This window comes from Balaenoptera musculus, chromosome 1 (assembly GCF_009873245.2).
Source record: "Balaenoptera musculus isolate JJ_BM4_2016_0621 chromosome 1, mBalMus1.pri.v3, whole genome shotgun sequence".
Classification (NCBI taxonomy): Eukaryota; Metazoa; Chordata; class Mammalia; order Artiodactyla; family Balaenopteridae; genus Balaenoptera; species Balaenoptera musculus.
The window spans coordinates 30,575,346-30,593,293 of record NC_045785.1 but is presented as its reverse complement, the minus strand read 5'-3'; the positions used below and the strand labels follow the sequence as shown (position 1 = coordinate 30,593,293).

Genomic DNA, 17,948 nt, shown 5'->3' with positions numbered 1-17,948 from the left:
GAAGTTTTAGATTGGGGTTGGTGTCATTTCGGGTTCAGACCAGGATCTTTGAGCTAAGTTGTGATGCTGAAGTGAGATGTAAAGCTTCTGGTCAAGTGGCAGGCTGTTCCATCTGATTCTCTTGGCCTCTTCAGACTCCTAGACCTTGCATGGGTCTCAGACAAGTAGCTGTTGTAAGTAGGGGCTTTTCTGCTTCTTCACTTATTTAACTGCTCTTCTTGGTGTAGCTTTTTCTTTCCTTAAAAAGAAATAAGGAGAAATGCCTTCCTGTTTCTATCTAACAACTGAAGGTGCTCTTATCCCTTGGGGAATCCTTCATCGGGCTCAGTACTCACCCATGTCATTGTGTAAAATATTCACCTGCCTCATCCCAGACACATGCAAAGACCTGGAGCTGTGTTCTGGAGGATTCTGAGCTATGTACTAGAAAGGAAACAGCTACTCAGAAGTCCCATTGGGCTTTTCTGGGCTAATTTAACAACATGACAACAACGAATAAATTTTGATGTTTTGAAGTGGTTTTCTTATTCCATGGCTGATTCAAAGCGAGGTAGCTTGGTAGTAACTCAAATTCAGAATGAGATGTGCTATGAGTATTTTTTCCCTTGGACCCAAGAAATAAAGCATTAAAATCTGTCTGGCCTGAGAAAGGAAATGAATGCTATTTATAACTCAGGGTAGCATAAAGGGTAACCTAGATTACCAGGGCAGAAGCCAGTGAGAATGTCAGAAAAACAGCCCCTGGGTTAGTCAGTCTCTTAATACGTAAAATCTGTGTGACTGACGTACCCTTTTAGTACAGAGAAAATGAATTTTCCTAGATGTTTATCCTACACGTGGAAATCTTGCCCATCATCTCCACCTTTGTGGGTCTGCAGGCTCCTAAGCAAATTAATTTGGCCCACTTTGTTCCTTTAAACAAAAGAGAACAGTGTTCCTTTTTCTTCCTCCTTCTGTTGTTCCCTTCTCCGTTTCCCTCTTTGTCGCACCTAACCTTGTGTTTGTTTCTAGAACAGGAGAACCCCCTGAAGACTTTTCTTTCCTTCAGAAAACAGTTTGTTGTGGAATTCTACAGTGGGAGCCTAGAGCAAGCGTGGTGACCCACAAACGTTCACTTAGAAGGGGCGCTTTGCACAGAAAAGTCCTCGGGGACAGAAGGTTCAGGAAGAGGGAGACATCAATATTTATTAGCAGAAAGACAGTTTGGGGACATAGAAGCTCACTGGCTCGCTTGTTTTCTTTGCTGCTTAAAATCTACTGTAACAAACTTGTAGATTTTACAAGTGGTGCGCGTATGTGAACTAAAGCTCCAAATGTGAATGATGAGGATTTGAACAAAGTGTATGTCTACGTGGCTGGATACTTTAATTTTTATTTTTGTTACTGCACCTTGGTATCATACTGGACATGTCTCTTGACTTTCCTCTCTTCTGTCTGTAAAATGAGAGTGAATGTTTGCCTTCTAGAAGGTCTCACAGGACCGAAGGAATGCTCATTTAGGGGTGGTTTCCTCTGGGAAGCACATTTAGGAATTGCAAATGCCCACCTCTGAGAGCTTAGAAACTGGCTGCCCTCTTCAGGGCCTTTCCTAGGCTGGTTTCTTCCAAATTGCTACGTTCATTCTCTTCCTCACTCCTTCCCTCCCTCCAGTTTCTTTTCTGTCAATATAATCCCTAAAAACCTCAGTCATCCTTGACACTTCCCTCTCCTATGTCTAATAACCAAATTCTGTCCATTCTTCTTCTGCAATTTAAAAATTTTTTGAAAATTAAAAAAAAAAATTAAATCCTCAGAGTTCATGTTGGTATCCTCTTACTTGAACTAGTGCAGTGGTGTCCTTACAAGTCTTCCTCCCCTGTCTCCTCCTCCCTGGGGCTCGCCTTAGAATGTAACTTTTATCATGCTATACTATTTTGTTTGTGAACGTGAATGCTGCGCCACCCCTTGTAGCCTGAGGAATAAAGTTCAGATTCTTCAGCGTGGCATTCAAGTCCTGCGTGGCCTGGCCTCAGCCCCCCTTCTCAAGTCTTATCTTCCCCAGCTCACCTTCATTTCCTCTTACTTCAAACCCGACTGCTTATTATTTCTGGGTAAAACCGTCTGCTTTTTCATCTCTTTGTTGGCTGTTCATTCAGCTACATTTTTACAGGCTCGAACTTGCTGCTTTTCGTATTTTGCGTCCTCTCTCCTCCCCAAATGCCAGCCTAGTGCCTCGTACATCAGTAGGTGCTCAAAAATCTGTTGTCTTTCGAACTCTCTAGACCCATACATTTCCTAGCCCGAGTGCTTTGTTGCCTGAAGGACGCCTGCCCCCTTCCTCTTTAAGCGGGCTCTGTACTTCTTTCAACCCTTCCTGGTTTGCTCTTGCCACTTCTCTTTCAGCTTTATCACCAGACCACAGACAGTTCACAGAAGGCCCAGTGAAGAGAGAGCCTGGAGGAAAAAGTCATGTCTCCAGTAGCCTGTGACCACTGCAGCCTGTGGCTGAAAAGTAATTGCACAGTCGTCGTCTTTCTCTTTGAGCTAAACTAGTGATATTTAGTCCTTGCTAACCTAAATTGGATTTGCACAGGGGACAACTTGGATTCTGAGTCCGGGGCTTAACAGGTTTGCAGGGCATGGGATGTGTTTTTAGAGATGTCTCTGCCCAGGTTAATTGTTAAAATCTGTGGTACTTTTTTTAAAGCCATGAGATTATGAGAAACGTTTAAAATGAAAAGAAAGTGAGGAAGAGAGAAAGAAAAGGGAGGGAGGGAGGGAGGGAAGGAGGAAAGGAAGGAAGGGACTAAGAAGCATGGTTATTTGATTTTTAAAATTTATTTATTTATTTATTTATGACTGCGTTGGGTCTTTGCTGCTGCACGCGGGCTTTCTTTTTTAGTTGCGGCGAGCGGGGGCTACTCTTCGTTTCGGTGTGCGGGCTTCTCATTGCGGTGGCTTCTCTTTTGCGAAACACGGGCTCTAGGTGCGCGGGCTTCAGTAGTTGTGGTGCGTGGGCTCAGTAGTTGTGGCTCACGGGCTCTAGATCACAGGCTCAGTAGTTGTGGCTCACAGGCTTAGTTGCTCCGCAGCATGTGGGATCTTCCCGGACCAGGGCTCGAACCTGCGTCCCCTGCATTGGCAGGCGGATTCTTAACCACTGCGCCACCAGGGAAGTCCCCGGTTATTTGAGTTTTACGAAAGTAACAGAACTATTTGGGGTGGTAGCCAGGCTGAAACAGGAATCATTGGCTCTTTCCATTCTTTTTAATGCTGGGTGCCCCGTGCTATGGGCTTCTCTCAAGAGATCCCTGCCTAGTGTGTGCTATGTACTTAGCTCTCCTTTGGAGTCAAATCCAAACCCCACGTGGCATTCAAAGTCTTACAGTTTGGCCTTACATATAATAAAAATCTATTCCTAATAAATTAAAAAAATAAAATTGTATTTATAAATAAAAATTGATTACTGTTATGACTATTATCATTAGCAGTTAACATTTATTAAGCACTTACTGTGGGTCTGTGGGCCTTACCCTGAGCACATAAGTTCTGTAAGAGAATGTCCATTTTTCAGATGGAGAGACTGAGGCTTGGTGAGAGTAGGTGACATGCCTGTGATCACTCACCAGGTCAGTGACAGAATAGAACTCAGGTCGTCTGTTTGAATCTAATGCTTGAGCCCTAACCCCAGCACTCTTCTTTTGTATCCCCTGATGCTCCTCAAACAAAACTTTTCATTTCTACTTATTTATACTACTTTTTGTTACTTATATCTGAGCATATCATAATGCCGTCTCTTTGTGCTGAAATTATTTCCTCTGCCAGAAATGCTTTCTGAACCCCACATTTTTCTGATAGTTAATATAGTTTTTGATTAAGAGCACAGTCTCTTCACCCAGATTCCCTGGGTTTGAATCCTGGCTGTACCATTTATTAGCTGTGTGTTCTTGGGCAGGTTACTTAACCTCTCTGTGTTTATTTCAGTCTGTAAAGTGGTGATAATAATGCCACATACCTCATGGAGGAGTTGTGAAGATTAAATATACGTCTAGAGGTTAAAACTATGCCCGGCATGCAGTAAGCCTTAAGTATTTGCTATTAATATTATTCATGGTAATATTACTATCATTGTTATCGTTAACGCAGCCTGACTTGGATTCTGGGTAGCTGAATCGGGGTCTGTTTATCTCCTTGTAAAGTGAACGAATCTCTTACTGGTATGTGTTGCCCTGTCTTGGAGAGGCCATGGGACGGCCCCCTGGTGGTGTGTACACAGCATTGAGAAGCATTAATCCTGCTCGTTTGAACTGCCGGGTAATTTGCTCACATGGTTTTGCAAGTTCTTCTAGTGTGCTGGAAATGGGATGCCCAGGCCAGTGACTGAGAAGATGAGAAGGGACACCGCCTCCGAGACCCGTCTAGTAGATGCTCAGGAAGGGCAGGACATGATGTCCACCCCGTAGTGACAGCCACACACTTACACAACCCGTGGAGACCATGGTGGTACTTTGGCTTTATTATCCAAACGGACTTAATCCTTCTCTCCATATAGTACTTACCCCTAAGAGTTTATAGTTTTATTGAAGATGTTGTGCTCATGTTGGCAAAAGGGGAGGCTGTGGAGTCTAGCAGATCTGGCTTTTAATGTCAGCTGCACCATTTACTGGCCTGGCTCTGTGTCCTTGGGCATGTCTGCTACCTGCTCTGGGCCTCAATAGCCTTATTTGTAAAAGGAGGCCAATAATCAGAAATAACACGTGAAGCACTTAGCACAAGCCTAGCTATTAGAGGGGACTTGATAAATGGCAGTCATTATTATCAAAGCAGTGGGGGGTGAGGAGCAGTAGAGCAGAGGGGAGAGGCTAACCGTTCCTGCATGTGTGCTGTGTGCCAGGCATTGTGCGAGGCTCTTGACCCATTAAGAATTTCATTTGTTTATCCTCTTGGCTTCTGTGTAAGTTCAGTGGTGTTATCCTCATTTTACAAATGAGGAAACAAATTAATTTGCTTGAGGTTTCCTATGAGGTTATGGATGGAGCCAGTGAAATGTCTAGGTCATTTTATTCCAAAGCCACAGGGCTTTTCCAAAAACACTCTAATTTCCCTTAAAGTTCCAGACAAGTCATATAGACAGGAAGGCGTTCAGAATTCGGAGAAATGACTGCCGAGCTTTAGTGTGGTTGAGGAGGGCTTGGTGATGGAGGGTGGAGGAGTTGAGGCTGGACTTCGAAGCAGAGGGGCCAGAAAGTCAGAGTGAGGGCGGCGTGCATGGGGAACCTGTCTGTTTAGAATCAGCTGTCTTTGGGAGGTGGATGGTGAGAGAGAGCAGGACCAGTTTGCAGAGGGCCTCTTGTGTCAGTCCAACCAGTTCGGACCTTCACCTGCAAGTAGTGGTGTAATACTGAAAGTGTTAGAGCAGGGAGAGATGAAATCAGGGTCTAATCTGGCCAAGTCCAAAGACAAAATTGGTAAATCGGGTAGGGAGAAGCAGGAAGATCTCTTAGTTGGGAGGCTCTTGAGGTAACAGGTGAGGAGAGGATGGCCTGGAGGAAGGCAGCTGTGAGAACGGAGAGATGGGTGGCTGACTGGCTCTGGGGGCCTAAGGAGAGGGTTAAGTGGAGGGCAGGGTGGCAAACCGGGCTGACAGAGTGATGATGGTGCTGGTGACAGCAGGGAGAGCTCAGGGGCAGGCCCAGAGGTCACAGCACAGCTTTACCTGGGACCCACCCGTGCACAGAGCATCTTGTAGAAGTCCCCAGTGGACAGTGCAGGGCCTGAACTCAGGCACAGCTGGATAGCTCTGTTTAGAATTGACTGTGTTGGCTGATGGTTCTTGTAGAAGAGAAGAACAAGATCTAGAGCTGCACTGGCCAGTATTGTAGCCTCTAGCCACATGTGGCTACTTAAATTTACTCTAGGTAAATAAAATAAAAAATTCAGTTTCTCATTCACTCTTGCCACATTTTGACTGTTCAAGTGTAGCTAGTGGCTACTGTTTTGGGCAGTGCAGTTGTAGAACATTTCCATCATCTATTGGTTAGTGCTGGTCTGGATCTTGGGGAGTACCTATAAATAACTGGGGGACCTGCAACGGGGAAGCAGAGCAGGAGGAGGAGACAGAAGGAGCCATTGAATTAAGAAATAATGTTGCTGCCTCTTGGGCAATTCTCAAAAGAAATAGAGTACTTGGGTTTTGGTTTGAATTTGCTTTTTCTCGTGTGATGTCATGTTTTTGGAAAAGCCCAGACCCCCAGTCAGTGGCAGGCCTGGCTATGAAACATTGAAATGGAGGCCATGCCTCCTGTCTTTGTTTTGTGGATCTGGGCCTTCAACAGGTCTGGTTTGGCTTCTAGAGGACCTTTTGGCCATGCAGTGAGGGGTGGCCTCGATTAACCATAGAAAAGAAGACAGCAGCCATAGGAGGTGGATACTGTTGTCTTTGTTCAGTTCAGGAAGCAGAAGCTTAGAGAAGTGAGATAACTTGTTCGGGGTCATACAGCTAGTAAGTAGCAGGGCCAGAAATGGAATCTAAGTCTGACTCCAAAGCCTGTATATAGTGATATATTGATATATATATATATATCTTTTATATATATAATGTATCTTTATATATATCTTATATATATTATATATATAATTATAGTGCATTTATATATATATATATATAAATACATCTTATTTTAGCTAACTTTGAAAGTACCTATAAGCAAAAAGAAAAAGCAATCCTATCACTGAGAAATGACTACTGTTGACGTTCAGTGTATACTTTCCAGACTTTCCCATCTGTGTATGTATTTGTGTAAATTTATATATGTGTATTTATAAACATGTGGTATATATGTACATAGACATATATTTCAATCCTTTCTGATGCATATAGGCCACACTCTTAACTACCACCTTTAATTCCTTATCAGCATTTCTGAAGTCCTAAAAGCTCTGAAGGTGGAAAATAAATTTTTTTTTGTAAATTTGCCCCAAGCTCAATTTGGCAGTAACATTTGCTTGAACTGACAGGAGACTATTTATAGGCTTTATTTATCCCACTAAGTGTTACTACTCATGAGTTGCACTGAGGAACTACTAACGTTATTGGTTTCTGGATGTTGCCTCTGACTGCTGTGGTGCTGTATAACACGGTACAGGTTATGTATTACCTTTCTAAAATGTCCCAAATTTTGAATTCCAAAATACACTTGGCTGCAAGGGTTTCAGATAAGGGATTGTGGGTCTGTATTAGGTTATAGTGCTGCCTGGGCGAAGGAAGGAACCTCCAGGGTCAGTGTTATCTGTTTAGCCAGGCATGTGAGAGGGGTTTGGGTTCTGTAAGATGTGCAGTGCAATGCACAGAATTCGCAAGAGAAATGGAACACTCTCTACTTCTGTACATCCAGATCAAGCTGCAGTTGTCACTCTGGTTGACCTATTAGGTAGGCTCTTACTCAGAAATGGTTTCAATTGTAGGTGTGAAAGGTGGTCATCAGAAAGCACCCAGAAATGACTGTGAGCTTAACCCCTGCCCTGAGGTTGTTTGCTCTGTGTGTGTTTACTGACTGCCTGCTATATTTCATGTTGCCGTAAGCCAGGGGCCACAGAAGAAGAACGTTAGCCCCTGCTCCCAGAAGCCTGTGGTCTAGCTAAAGAGGAAAGATTGATAAAAAGAGTTAAACGCGGTTACAGGGTATTCCCTGGCGGTCCAGTGGTTAGGACTTGGCGCTCTCACTGCCGGGGCCGGGTCCGATCCCTGGTTGGGGAACTAAGATCCCACATGCTGCGCAGCTCGGCCAAATAAAATTAAATAAGCATGGTTACAATTATGATAAATGCCTTGATAGAAGTAAGCACTGGGTGTGTAAGAGTAGAAGGAGAGGGCCGGAGAGGGCCAGAAAGGGCTTTCGAAGGAGATGACCCCTGAGCTGAGTCTTGAAGGGCGAGTTTGAAGTTCGATACGTGAAGGTGGGTTTGAGGGGTGGTTAGACTATACCCAGCATCAGGGGTGGGGTGAAGAGGCAACATTTAAAAAGATAAATGGTTGCCCCCCGCCCCGGTCGCTGCGCAGCTTGTGGGATCTTAGTTCCCCAACCAGGGATCGAAACCGTGCCCTCGGCAGTGAAAGTGAAAGCGCCTAACCAGAGTCCTAACCACTGGACTGCCAGGGAATTCCCTTAAAAAGATAAATGGTTCTGATGTGACTGGATGGGGGTGAGAGAGGAGTGGTTTGAGTGGGGGGTGGAAGATGGGCCTGGAGAGGTAGTCTGGGGCTGATGATAAAGGTCCTTGTATGTAATACTTAGAGGTTTGGGTTTTACTACAAACGTGTTAGAAGTTATTAAGGGGTTTTACACACAGGAAAGACCTGCTCAGATTTGTGTTTTCTTCTAGAGGTTGTCAGTATGCACTGGAGGGGGTGAGAATGGCGGCAGGGAAATCACTGACTGTGCTCTCCAGAAATAGTAAGGGCCCAAACTAAGGCATGGCAGTAGGGATAGGAGAGAAGTTCAGGTATGAAAATATTTAGGAGAGACGATTTGTAGGACTTGGTGACCGAACATGGGAAGAAAGGAAAAAAATCCCTGATGTCACGTCTTCGATTGGGTGACAAGGGACTGCAGGTCTGAGGTTGGAAAAAGGGCAGCGTGGGAGTAGGGAAGCAGAAGAGGAGGAAGGGCAGGAAGCTGTGGCCGGAGAGGGGACCGTGGGGCTGTGCGATGGTAAACTTGGTAAAGAGCTGCTGACAGCCGGCTTCCGTACCAGATTCAGGAGGGAAGAGATTCCGAGAAGACTGCCCTGTGGCTGGAAATCCCCCCAACCATGCCTTAACATTTCCTTACATGAAGTCATGGATGAAGATGTTCTAGTTCTTGCTGGATGGAGTCCAGAGAAAGATACGGGGTCGGGGCATCAACGGGACGCAGGTCAGCAAGGTGGTTTTCCAGTCAGTACACTGCCCACTCCTGGACGGAAGCCGAGTCCACAGGGACAAACCACTTGTCCCCAGGAGATGGCCTGACGGAGTCCTCAGAAAGCACTGACATGCAGAAACAACACCTAAGCGTTATTCCTGAGTTTGCCGTTGCACGTTGTAAAGCCCTATGAGATATTTTTTAAGTACCTACTTTATAGATGAAGAAAGTAAGACACGAAGAAAGGAAGTAACTTGTCACACAGGAAGATGATGGTAGGGCTAGACTTCAACTTAAGTTTCCTGATACTTGCATTTGACGCCTTGAGTACCTGCTATGCACCTGTGCTGCTCCAGGTCCCTGGGAAATAGCGTAAAGATGACAAAGTCCCCACCTCATGGGGCTTACACTTTAGTGGAAATAGCATGCAATAAACCGATGAATATATATAAGATTAAATATCAAATGGTTTAGTACTAAGGCATAGTCTTGTCCTCAGTAGGCTTACTGGCTAACTGGGGAGACAGTTACAACACACAGCAATCAAGCCTATTGTGGGAGAAGTACAGGGAGCTATGGGAACATCTGTGTCAGGGCATCTGACCAGTTTGGGAGGAATCAGAGAAGGCTTCTTGGAAGAAATGGCCTCTAAGATGTACCTATACCAGGGGTTGGCTAACTACAGTCCCCTGGGCCAGATCCAGCCTGCTGCCTGCTTTGGCACAGCCCATGAGCTAAGAATAGGTTCTACATTTTTAAATGTTTGAAAAGAATTAAAAGATAATAACATTTCGTGACGTGGAAATTATATAATATATAAACATCTGGGACCATACAGTTTTATGGGCATACTGATGCTTATAGCTGCTTTTACACTATAATGGCAGAGTTGAATAGTTGCAGAGACTATGTGGCCTGCAAAGCTTAGGACATTTACCCTCTGGCCCTTTACAGAAAAAGTTTGCTGACTCCTGGCCACAGGATGGGTAGGAGCCAGCCATGTAAAGCAGAGTGAGGAAGAAGGAAGTCGGTTTCTGATGGGATCTTTGTATAACTGCAGTAACTTTAGTATACTTGGAGTATGGCGTTCAAGGAGGTAGGGGGCTGTGGTGAGTGATGTGGCTGGAGAGGTGGGCAGGATCCAGACTGGGAAGAGGCTTGGCAGCCGTATTAAGGGGGTTGGATTTATCCAATGGAGAGCTTTGAAAAGGTTTTAAGTCATGTCATTTTTTCAAAAAATCCTCTGGCCACAGTGTAGAGATTGGATTAGAGAGGGTGGGGTGAAAGAGGAAGCAGGGAGACTAGTTGAGGTCTCTCTCAACTAGTTCCAGGGAATTGTTGGTAGCCTAGGCTAGTATAGTGATATTGGGGATAGGAGTATATTGATTGATTTGAGAGGCAATTTAGGAAGCAAAATTGAAAGCCCTTGTTGATTGATAGGAGGCATTGAAATGTAACTATTTTCATGTTTCAAATGATTGTGTTTTCTTTTTCAATTCCAAGGGTTGGTTTGTTTTTTCTCGTTCTTGTGAATGCATGGTTGACAAATCCATGTTTAGTAATAGTCTTCAGAGCAGAATTCCTTAGTGATGTTTCATGCCCCTGGTGCTCCTTGTACCTTGTGGATCGAAGCAGCATCTTTCTGTGGCCTCTTCATGCTGTTCCCTGTTGACAAGGGATCTGGCTTTTAAGGAGCAAAGAAACAGTAAATTGGCAGATTGATTTTCCTTTTCCACTTGGTCTTGATTTAACAACCTTCCCCAAATATTTCTTTGTTGCAAGTCCTTGGGCTCCTTGGTTTTCAAGGCGCTACGTTGACAATGGCAAGCACTTAGGGCCTTCCCAGTTTTACTTCTCTGACCCTTGCCTTTTTCCTCCTCGGAATTTAAGTCTCACTTGCAGTAAATGGTAATAACATCGTTACGTTATATTTTATAATATGTTGCGTGGCTTTCAAAGTGCTTACTCATGTGTCAACTATTCGATCCCTATGATAAGCCTGAGAGGAAGGCAGGACAGGTCAAGTTACTGAGATCAGGAGAGGTTAGATGGTTTGCGCAAAGTCAAAAGGTTAATAAATAGCAGAGCTGGTGATAGAACTTAGGTCTGCAGATTTCTTAGCTTTGTTCCTTCTATAATGCACTCCGTCTCCAAGAAAAGGGGGTCAAACTAGCTGGGACAGTTATGTTTTCAGTAGTAAAGACATCTGGATGAAATACTTTTTTCCCCCCTCTCTGTCCTGCTCTCTGGGAGCTTCATCCAGACACCAGCCTAGGCCTTTCCTATGGTTTCAAGCAATATGTAAACCACCAGTCATTCCCAGACTACAGTTTGAGAAGCTGTGGTCTGTATGGTAAAGCATATGTAAGTATGTTTTAATTCCTTCCTCCTCCCCTTAGGTGATTCTTCCTTTGATGAGTCGAGACCAGATGGGAAGGGTCTGCTTGTGGACCGAAGCTCCCGGGGTCAGGATAAACCAGAAAACTTGCTCCCAAGGTAATGCAGCTCTCCCTTCACTTGTGCCTCTTAGGGCTGAGGTTTTCCTCACTGTAGAACTGAGGCCATTGCTGTGCACGATGTCCATTGTCCCACAGTCGCTGGCCTAGGAAATGTTAGGCATTTATTGAGCATTTACTATGTGTGCCAGGCATCATACACTTACATGCATTATCTTCCTTTAACCTAAGAGGTAGATACCATTATTTTCTCTGTTTCACAGCTAAGGAAACAGGTGAAGAAGAGATGTTATATAACTCACCCAAGATCCAGAGCTAGCAAGTGGCAGATCTAGGATTTGAAACTGGCAGTCTAACCCTACCGCGGAAATGTAGATTAGAAACATTTGATTTCTCCCTCCCATTCTTTTAGGAGTTTCCTGACTCTGAAGATACTTCTTTTTCCCCCTTTTTTTTTTTAAACATCTTTATTGAAGTATAATTGCTTTACGATGGTGTGTTAGTTTCTGCTTTATAACAAAGTGAATCAGTTATACGTATACATATGTTCCCATATCTCTTCCCTCTTGCATCTCCCTCCCCTTTTTTATTTACTTTCTTTTTTCTGATGCTGTTATATTTAGTGTGTGCTCCAGTGCCCCCTACTGGTCATAGCTGGAATCATCTGGTCGAGATAAAAACTTATTTGTGTCAATATTTAAATTACACACTTAAACAGTAATGAACAATCCCTGGACTTTAAACGTAGCTAAATCTATCATTCTCAATTCACTTTTGAGCTTTCCTGATATACATAGATGCATTTTACATAGTTTTAATTAGTATGTACATGACGATCTAAAATTAAGCACTTTAGTGGCATTTATTCAATGTCAGAAATTGTTTGAAGTGTTTTATGTATCTTAATTCATTAAGTAATCTTCAACAAAAGTTTTCTGAGCATTTATTAGGATTCTGTTATGTACATATGTCAAATTTTGCTTAACTTTAAATGTTGGCATTTGAATAATTTTTAGTATGCCTATGAAAACTACACAAATAATAATAAAATATAAATTTTCATTGCCTTTCTATTTCAGGTATTCCTGTGGAATAGAGATTCAGGGGAATTATCAAGTCAAAAGATCTAGACAGTTCTATAGTCTTGTTACGTGAGGCCCAGGGTCCAGAAAGAGCACTGTCTAAACCGAGTTCTGATTCACACTCTGCTGCCATCCAGCCGCATGAATCATTTACGATGCTGGGTCTCATTTTTCTCATTTGAAAAATGAAGGGATCAGATTAGATTATCTTCCAGGTCTCCTTCTGGTCTGAGATTCTACAAACTTATGATCTCTGGACCAATGTACTATACAATCAACAACATATAAGTTTACTTTGTTCTACATAGAAATAGTGTTGTTTTAGCAAATAAGTTTTACTTTAGCCTTTGTAGTCTTCTGAAATTCAGATGCTGATGTGTGGAAACTTCTAGCTTTATATTCATGTACTTTGTCAAGGAGGACTCGTCAAAATATGATAAAAATTTTTTTTAATAAAAATATATTTTTTTGTTTTTCTAGACAGAATAAGTCCAAATCTGAAATAACTGACATGGTTCGCTCCTCCACTGTCACAGTATCAGACAAGGCTCATATTTTATCCATGCAGAAGTTTGGACTGCGAGATACAATCGTGAAATCACATCTAATGCAGAAAGAAGAGGATTATACCTATATCCAGAACTTCAGGTAGCTCACTGGGTCTTAGACTGTTTCCACAGCAAAATGATCACTCACCTCTCTGAAATTTAAGCACTTCCCCCATACCCTGGATTTGAAAGCAAATCCTGTACAGAATCCCTTCCATCATTTTCTTTTTTCTTTTTCTTTTTTTGGCTGCGTTGGGTCTTCGTTGCTGCGCGCAGGCTTTCTCTAGTTGCAGTGAGCGGGGGCTACTCTTCATTGTGGTGCGCATGCTTCTCATTGCGGTGGCTTCTCTTGTTGCGGAGCACAGGCTCTAGCCGCGTGGGCTTCAGTAGTTGCGGCACGTGGGCTCAGTAGCTGCAGCGCGTGCAGGCTCGGTAGTTGTGGCTCGTGTGCTCTAGAGCACAGGCTCAGTAGTTGTGGCTCACAGGCTTAGTTGCTCCACGGCATGTGGGATCTCCCCAGACCAGGGATTGAACCTGTGTCCCCTGCATTGGCAGGCGGATTCTTAACCACTGCGCCACCAGGGAAGTCCCTCCCATCATTTTCTAAATGAATGATTCCTTTCACTCTTCCTTAGCAGGCATTTATTCTGTGCCTTTTCTGGCCAGGCACTGTGGGAGGTGTGGTGTAGTGGGAGTGACACAACCTGCAAATGGTTGCAGAAATATTTAAAGAGATACACGTGTGCAGAAGAAGGAGAGCGATCCTGATTTTTGCTTATCCTTCTGTGTATCCCTTGGTCATTTGGGGCCTTTGAAGAACGTCATTTGAATTGAAATTGGTCAGGAAGTTAGTGTTTGGTAATCTTTTTAGGCAAGATGAGGGAAAGTTACATGAATAAAGGGTGCAGGATTCTGCCAGATCTTTTTATTATTTATTTATTTAGTTTTGAATTTTTGAATTTTTTATTTATTTTCTTATACAGCAGGTTCTTATTGGTTATCTGTTTTATACATATTAGTGTATATATGTCAATCCCAATCTCCCAATTCATCCCACCACCCCCACTTTCCCCCCTTGGTGTCCATACGTTTGTTCTCTACGTCTGTGTCTCTATTTCTGCCCTGCAAACCGGTTCATCTGTACTATTCTTCTAGGTTCCACATATATGCGTTAATATACGATATTTGTTTTTCTCTTTCTGACTTACTTCACTCTGTATGACAGTCTCTAGATCCATCCATGTCTCTACAAATGACCCAATTTCGTTCCTTCTTATGACTGCCAGATCTTTTTAAATCATTGCATTGGGACTATAACACAAAGTAACGTTGCTTCTAGGAATAGAAACAGTGAATTGTCTGAACACTGGTGTTGCTTTCTTTTGGAAAGTAGTTACCAGGGTACTTTTCTTTTTTTCATTTCACTGGTACACACAGTAAACAGTCATTTTGTGGATTATGGCTCTCTAGTGGCTGTTAAAGCTAAGTAGGAATGTTCGGAGTGGGCCTCTACTGTTTGAAGTTATCACAAAAGCAACAAATATCACGGCAGACTGCACGTCACCCCTTGGTGCCACATGCACTGGTCTAGGATAGATGTGACATTTCTTAAGCCTTCAAATTCCAGTCCAGAGAGACTGAAACCGAGCAGAATCAGCATCCAGTGCTTCCCCCGTCATGTCCATAGTCCTCCCAAGTGACCGATTGATTGTCTTTGGCAACAGGTTTTTTGTGGGAACATACAATGTGAATGGACAGTCCCCTAAGGAGTGCCTCCGGCCCTGGCTCAGCCATGGTATCCAGGCCCCAGATGTATACTGTGTGGGGTGAGTGCTTCTCTTCTAGTTGCCTCTGCATTTTCCAGAACGTGTAGCTGTGGTTGAAGGGATGGGGGCATGGATCTATAACTGAGGCTTCACAGCAGGTGAAGGGATTGAAAAATGAGCATATGCTTAATAACAGCTGTTCCCTGTTAGTGTGCTTCCTCCCAGTAAACAAATTTCTGGCACTATTCAAGTGATGTGCTTGGCATTTGAATGCTAATATTTAATTTTGAGTGCAGCCCTCTGTTAAGATCGGTGCACCATGAACTGAATTTAATTACTTAGACATTCAACACTTTGTTGGTCACAAAGCAAAAATATGTTTTGCCAGGGAAGGAAGGTTAGCTTAAAAGAAAAAAAAGGCCCCATCCATCAGTCTTTTTTTTTTTTTCACGCCTACTATCTTGTTACCACTGCACTGGGTACTACTGGTGGGGAGGGGACAGCAAAGAAGCCTGTACGGGAGCAGAAAGGGCCTAGAATTTGGAATTTATATAGACCTAGGTTTGAACCCATTTGCCACTTGGTGCTTGGGCAAGCTAGTGATCTCAGATATAAAATGGAGACTCTTCTAACTACTTCGGGTTCATTATGAAGAAGAAATGGGCTGCTGCTTGTGAAAGCACCTGGTAAATTCCTTGACATTTAGTCCCTTGTTGCTAAGTATTTATTTTTCTTCCCTCTTGAGGGTCCTGCAGTTTAGCTAGAAAGCTAGGCCTTACACACCCAAACCAACCTGCGAACGTGCCATCTTGCACGTTACCCTTCTCTACTCTCTGACTGGTTGCTTCTCCTAATAGGTTCCAGGAGCTTGATTTGAGTAAAGAAGCCTTTTTCTTCCATGATACCCCAAAGGAGGAAGAGTGGTTTAAAGCTGTATCAGAGGGTCTTCATCCAGCTGCCAAATATGCAAAGGTAAGAGAGGAGTCGGGGACCTTCTAATTTTTTGTTGCTATGCAGGGAAATGCTAAGATAACTTTTCACTTCTTCTGCGACTTTCATCAAAAGCCAGCCCTAATGATCCTGAGATTTTCAGTTCCAGGCCCTCTGGAAGAGGCGTCTCTGGGTGTGAAAGAGGCAGGTCTTGGCACTTGTAGGCTGTTGAGGTTATCACAGAGTCACTCAGGTGATTACCCTGTGTCCTGGTGTGGAGGAGGAGATACAGTAATACTCTCAGCCAGCTTCTGGACTACTTTTCCTTTTGACTCCTAGTTAATGCCATGACTTGAATGCTTGTCTCTCTTCCAGGTAAAGCTCATCCGACTGGTTGGGATTATGCTGCTGTTATATGTCAAACAGGAGCATGCAGCGTACATCTCCGAAGTGGAAGTTGAGACGGTGGGGACAGGAATCATGGGGAGGATGGTGAGTTCCTGGTTGGCACGTCTGGCACATGGAGGGCCTTGGTCCCTAAGGTTTGGACCCCACTTCTCATGATACTGTGACTGCACATGTCCCAGTTTGAGGGTGCTGGCGTTACGAGGTGAACTGTACCCTTGTGATCGAGCAGGGCTAGATGGAGCAGACCATTCAGAAATTGTATCTTAGTGACTTGCCGGCTGATTTGCCCAACTAGCCCAATCCTCGTGTTCACTTCACACCAGAGCTTCCAGTGGGTCCTCCCATTTAATGCATGGCATATGTTGCACAAACTATGCTGGGTCACCAAGGAAAAGAAAGAATGCTTAAAAAGAAAAAAGAAAGAAAGAATGCTAATAATAGGTTTGCAATTTTCTCTTCTTCTAGAAGCTGTTAAATCCTGCTTTTAGGTTCTACTGCGAGAGCTTAGCTTCCCGTGGGGAAGGGAGAGCATGTGGTCTGCCTGTGATTTACTGAAAAGTGGACTCACCTTTGCCACTGGCCAGCTAGTCGTTCTACCTTCTTGGATGTGTTTTCCTACCTGTACAATGTGGACCGTAACGCTGCTTTACTTACCTCCCAGGATTATGACGCAGACTAATTAAGAGAAAACATTTTGCAACCTCTCGGGTTTAAACGACTACTGGTCTTTTTTTGGACTCCCTTTCACAGGGTAACAAAGGAGGTGTGGCAGTCCGGTTCCAGTTTCACAACACCAGCATCTGCGTTGTCAATTCCCACCTGGCAGCCCACACGGAGGAGTATGAGAGGAGGAACCAAGACTACAAAGACATTTGTTCTCGAATGCAGTTTCGTCAGGTTGACCCAAGCCTACCCCCTCTCACCATCAGCAAGCACGAGTGAGTCTGGCCTTCCACCCCGACAAGGTGCACCGGGCCCCACGGGCCAAGCTGTGGGCTCTCTGTTTCATTAGGCAGGGGGCCGGGGGAGGCTTCCCACTGCCTGAGTGGGAGCTCCAGCCAACTCTCAGTTACACAGGGATTACCTCTCTTGGAAATTTTTCGTTTCCCAACCTGCCATCTGGCAGACCTCTAGAATCTTTCTCAGACACCATCTGTTCCTGGAAAACGTGTAAGATTTATTTTTAACATGGGTCTGCCTTGATGCAGTGTCATGAGGAAAGCCACCCCAGAGCGAGCATCTCAAGCACAGGTTTAGAAGTATGTTTCAGGATTCTGTCTGCCTGTTCTCTCCAGAAGCATGTGTAATTGAGGATTGGGCTGCATTTCTCTGTCTTCACTTAGTCTTTTTTGCCTCTTGATTCAACTTTACAGAGCCGTGGTTGCAGCTGCTTGGAGCATCTGGCGCTAATTTTTGTCTATTCTCTGTATTTCCTTTATCTCCAATACTTGCTCTCTGTCTAAATTCAAGGCATACTGGAATTTCAGACTTTACAGTAACACTTGGAGCATGTGCCCCTTCTTTTATGACAAGGAAGAAGCCACTGGGGCTGTGGTGTCTGCCAGGGAGTACACAGAGCCCAGCCTCTCATCCGCCTGCTGTGGTGGTAGAACTGTCTTGATTGGTGTTCTGGAAGCTGCCAGGATGGCTTCCCTTCTCCAGGGAGCCCAGCAGGGACTGTGTCTCCCGTTCCGCTGACCCTGAAGCATCCTAGTTTGTGAGGTTGCAGCTTGCATGTCAGTTTGTCTGCTTTTAGCTCGTGGATGCATTCATTTTGGTGTGTGTATGCTGCCGCGTGGCTTCTCTCATGACCTGGTTCTTGGCTTCACATAAAGCGGTATTGGTCTTCATGGGATGTGCGATGTCGCCTGGGAGC

General features: G+C 44.2%; 1 protein-coding gene across 10 annotated transcripts in view; it reads left to right on the top strand.

The window, feature by feature from the left end:
• INPP5B (inositol polyphosphate-5-phosphatase B) overlaps window positions 1-17,948 on the top strand; it is a 43,375-nt gene that overhangs the window by 10,507 nt on the left and 14,920 nt on the right. For all 10 annotated transcript variants that reach the window (XR_005022155.1, XM_036871294.1, XM_036871285.1 and 7 more), the window contains 6 exons: window positions 11,282-11,378; window positions 12,901-13,068; window positions 14,693-14,794; window positions 15,592-15,706; window positions 16,040-16,156; window positions 16,823-17,010. Coding sequence is in view for 9 of the 10 variants with exons in the window: in XM_036871294.1 (XP_036727189.1) it covers window positions 11,282-11,378; window positions 12,901-13,068; window positions 14,693-14,794; window positions 15,592-15,706; window positions 16,040-16,156; window positions 16,823-17,010 (787 nt within the window). In the remaining variant the exon portion in view is untranslated. The remainder of the gene's footprint in view (window positions 1-11,281; window positions 11,379-12,900; window positions 13,069-14,692; window positions 14,795-15,591; window positions 15,707-16,039; window positions 16,157-16,822; window positions 17,011-17,948) is intronic.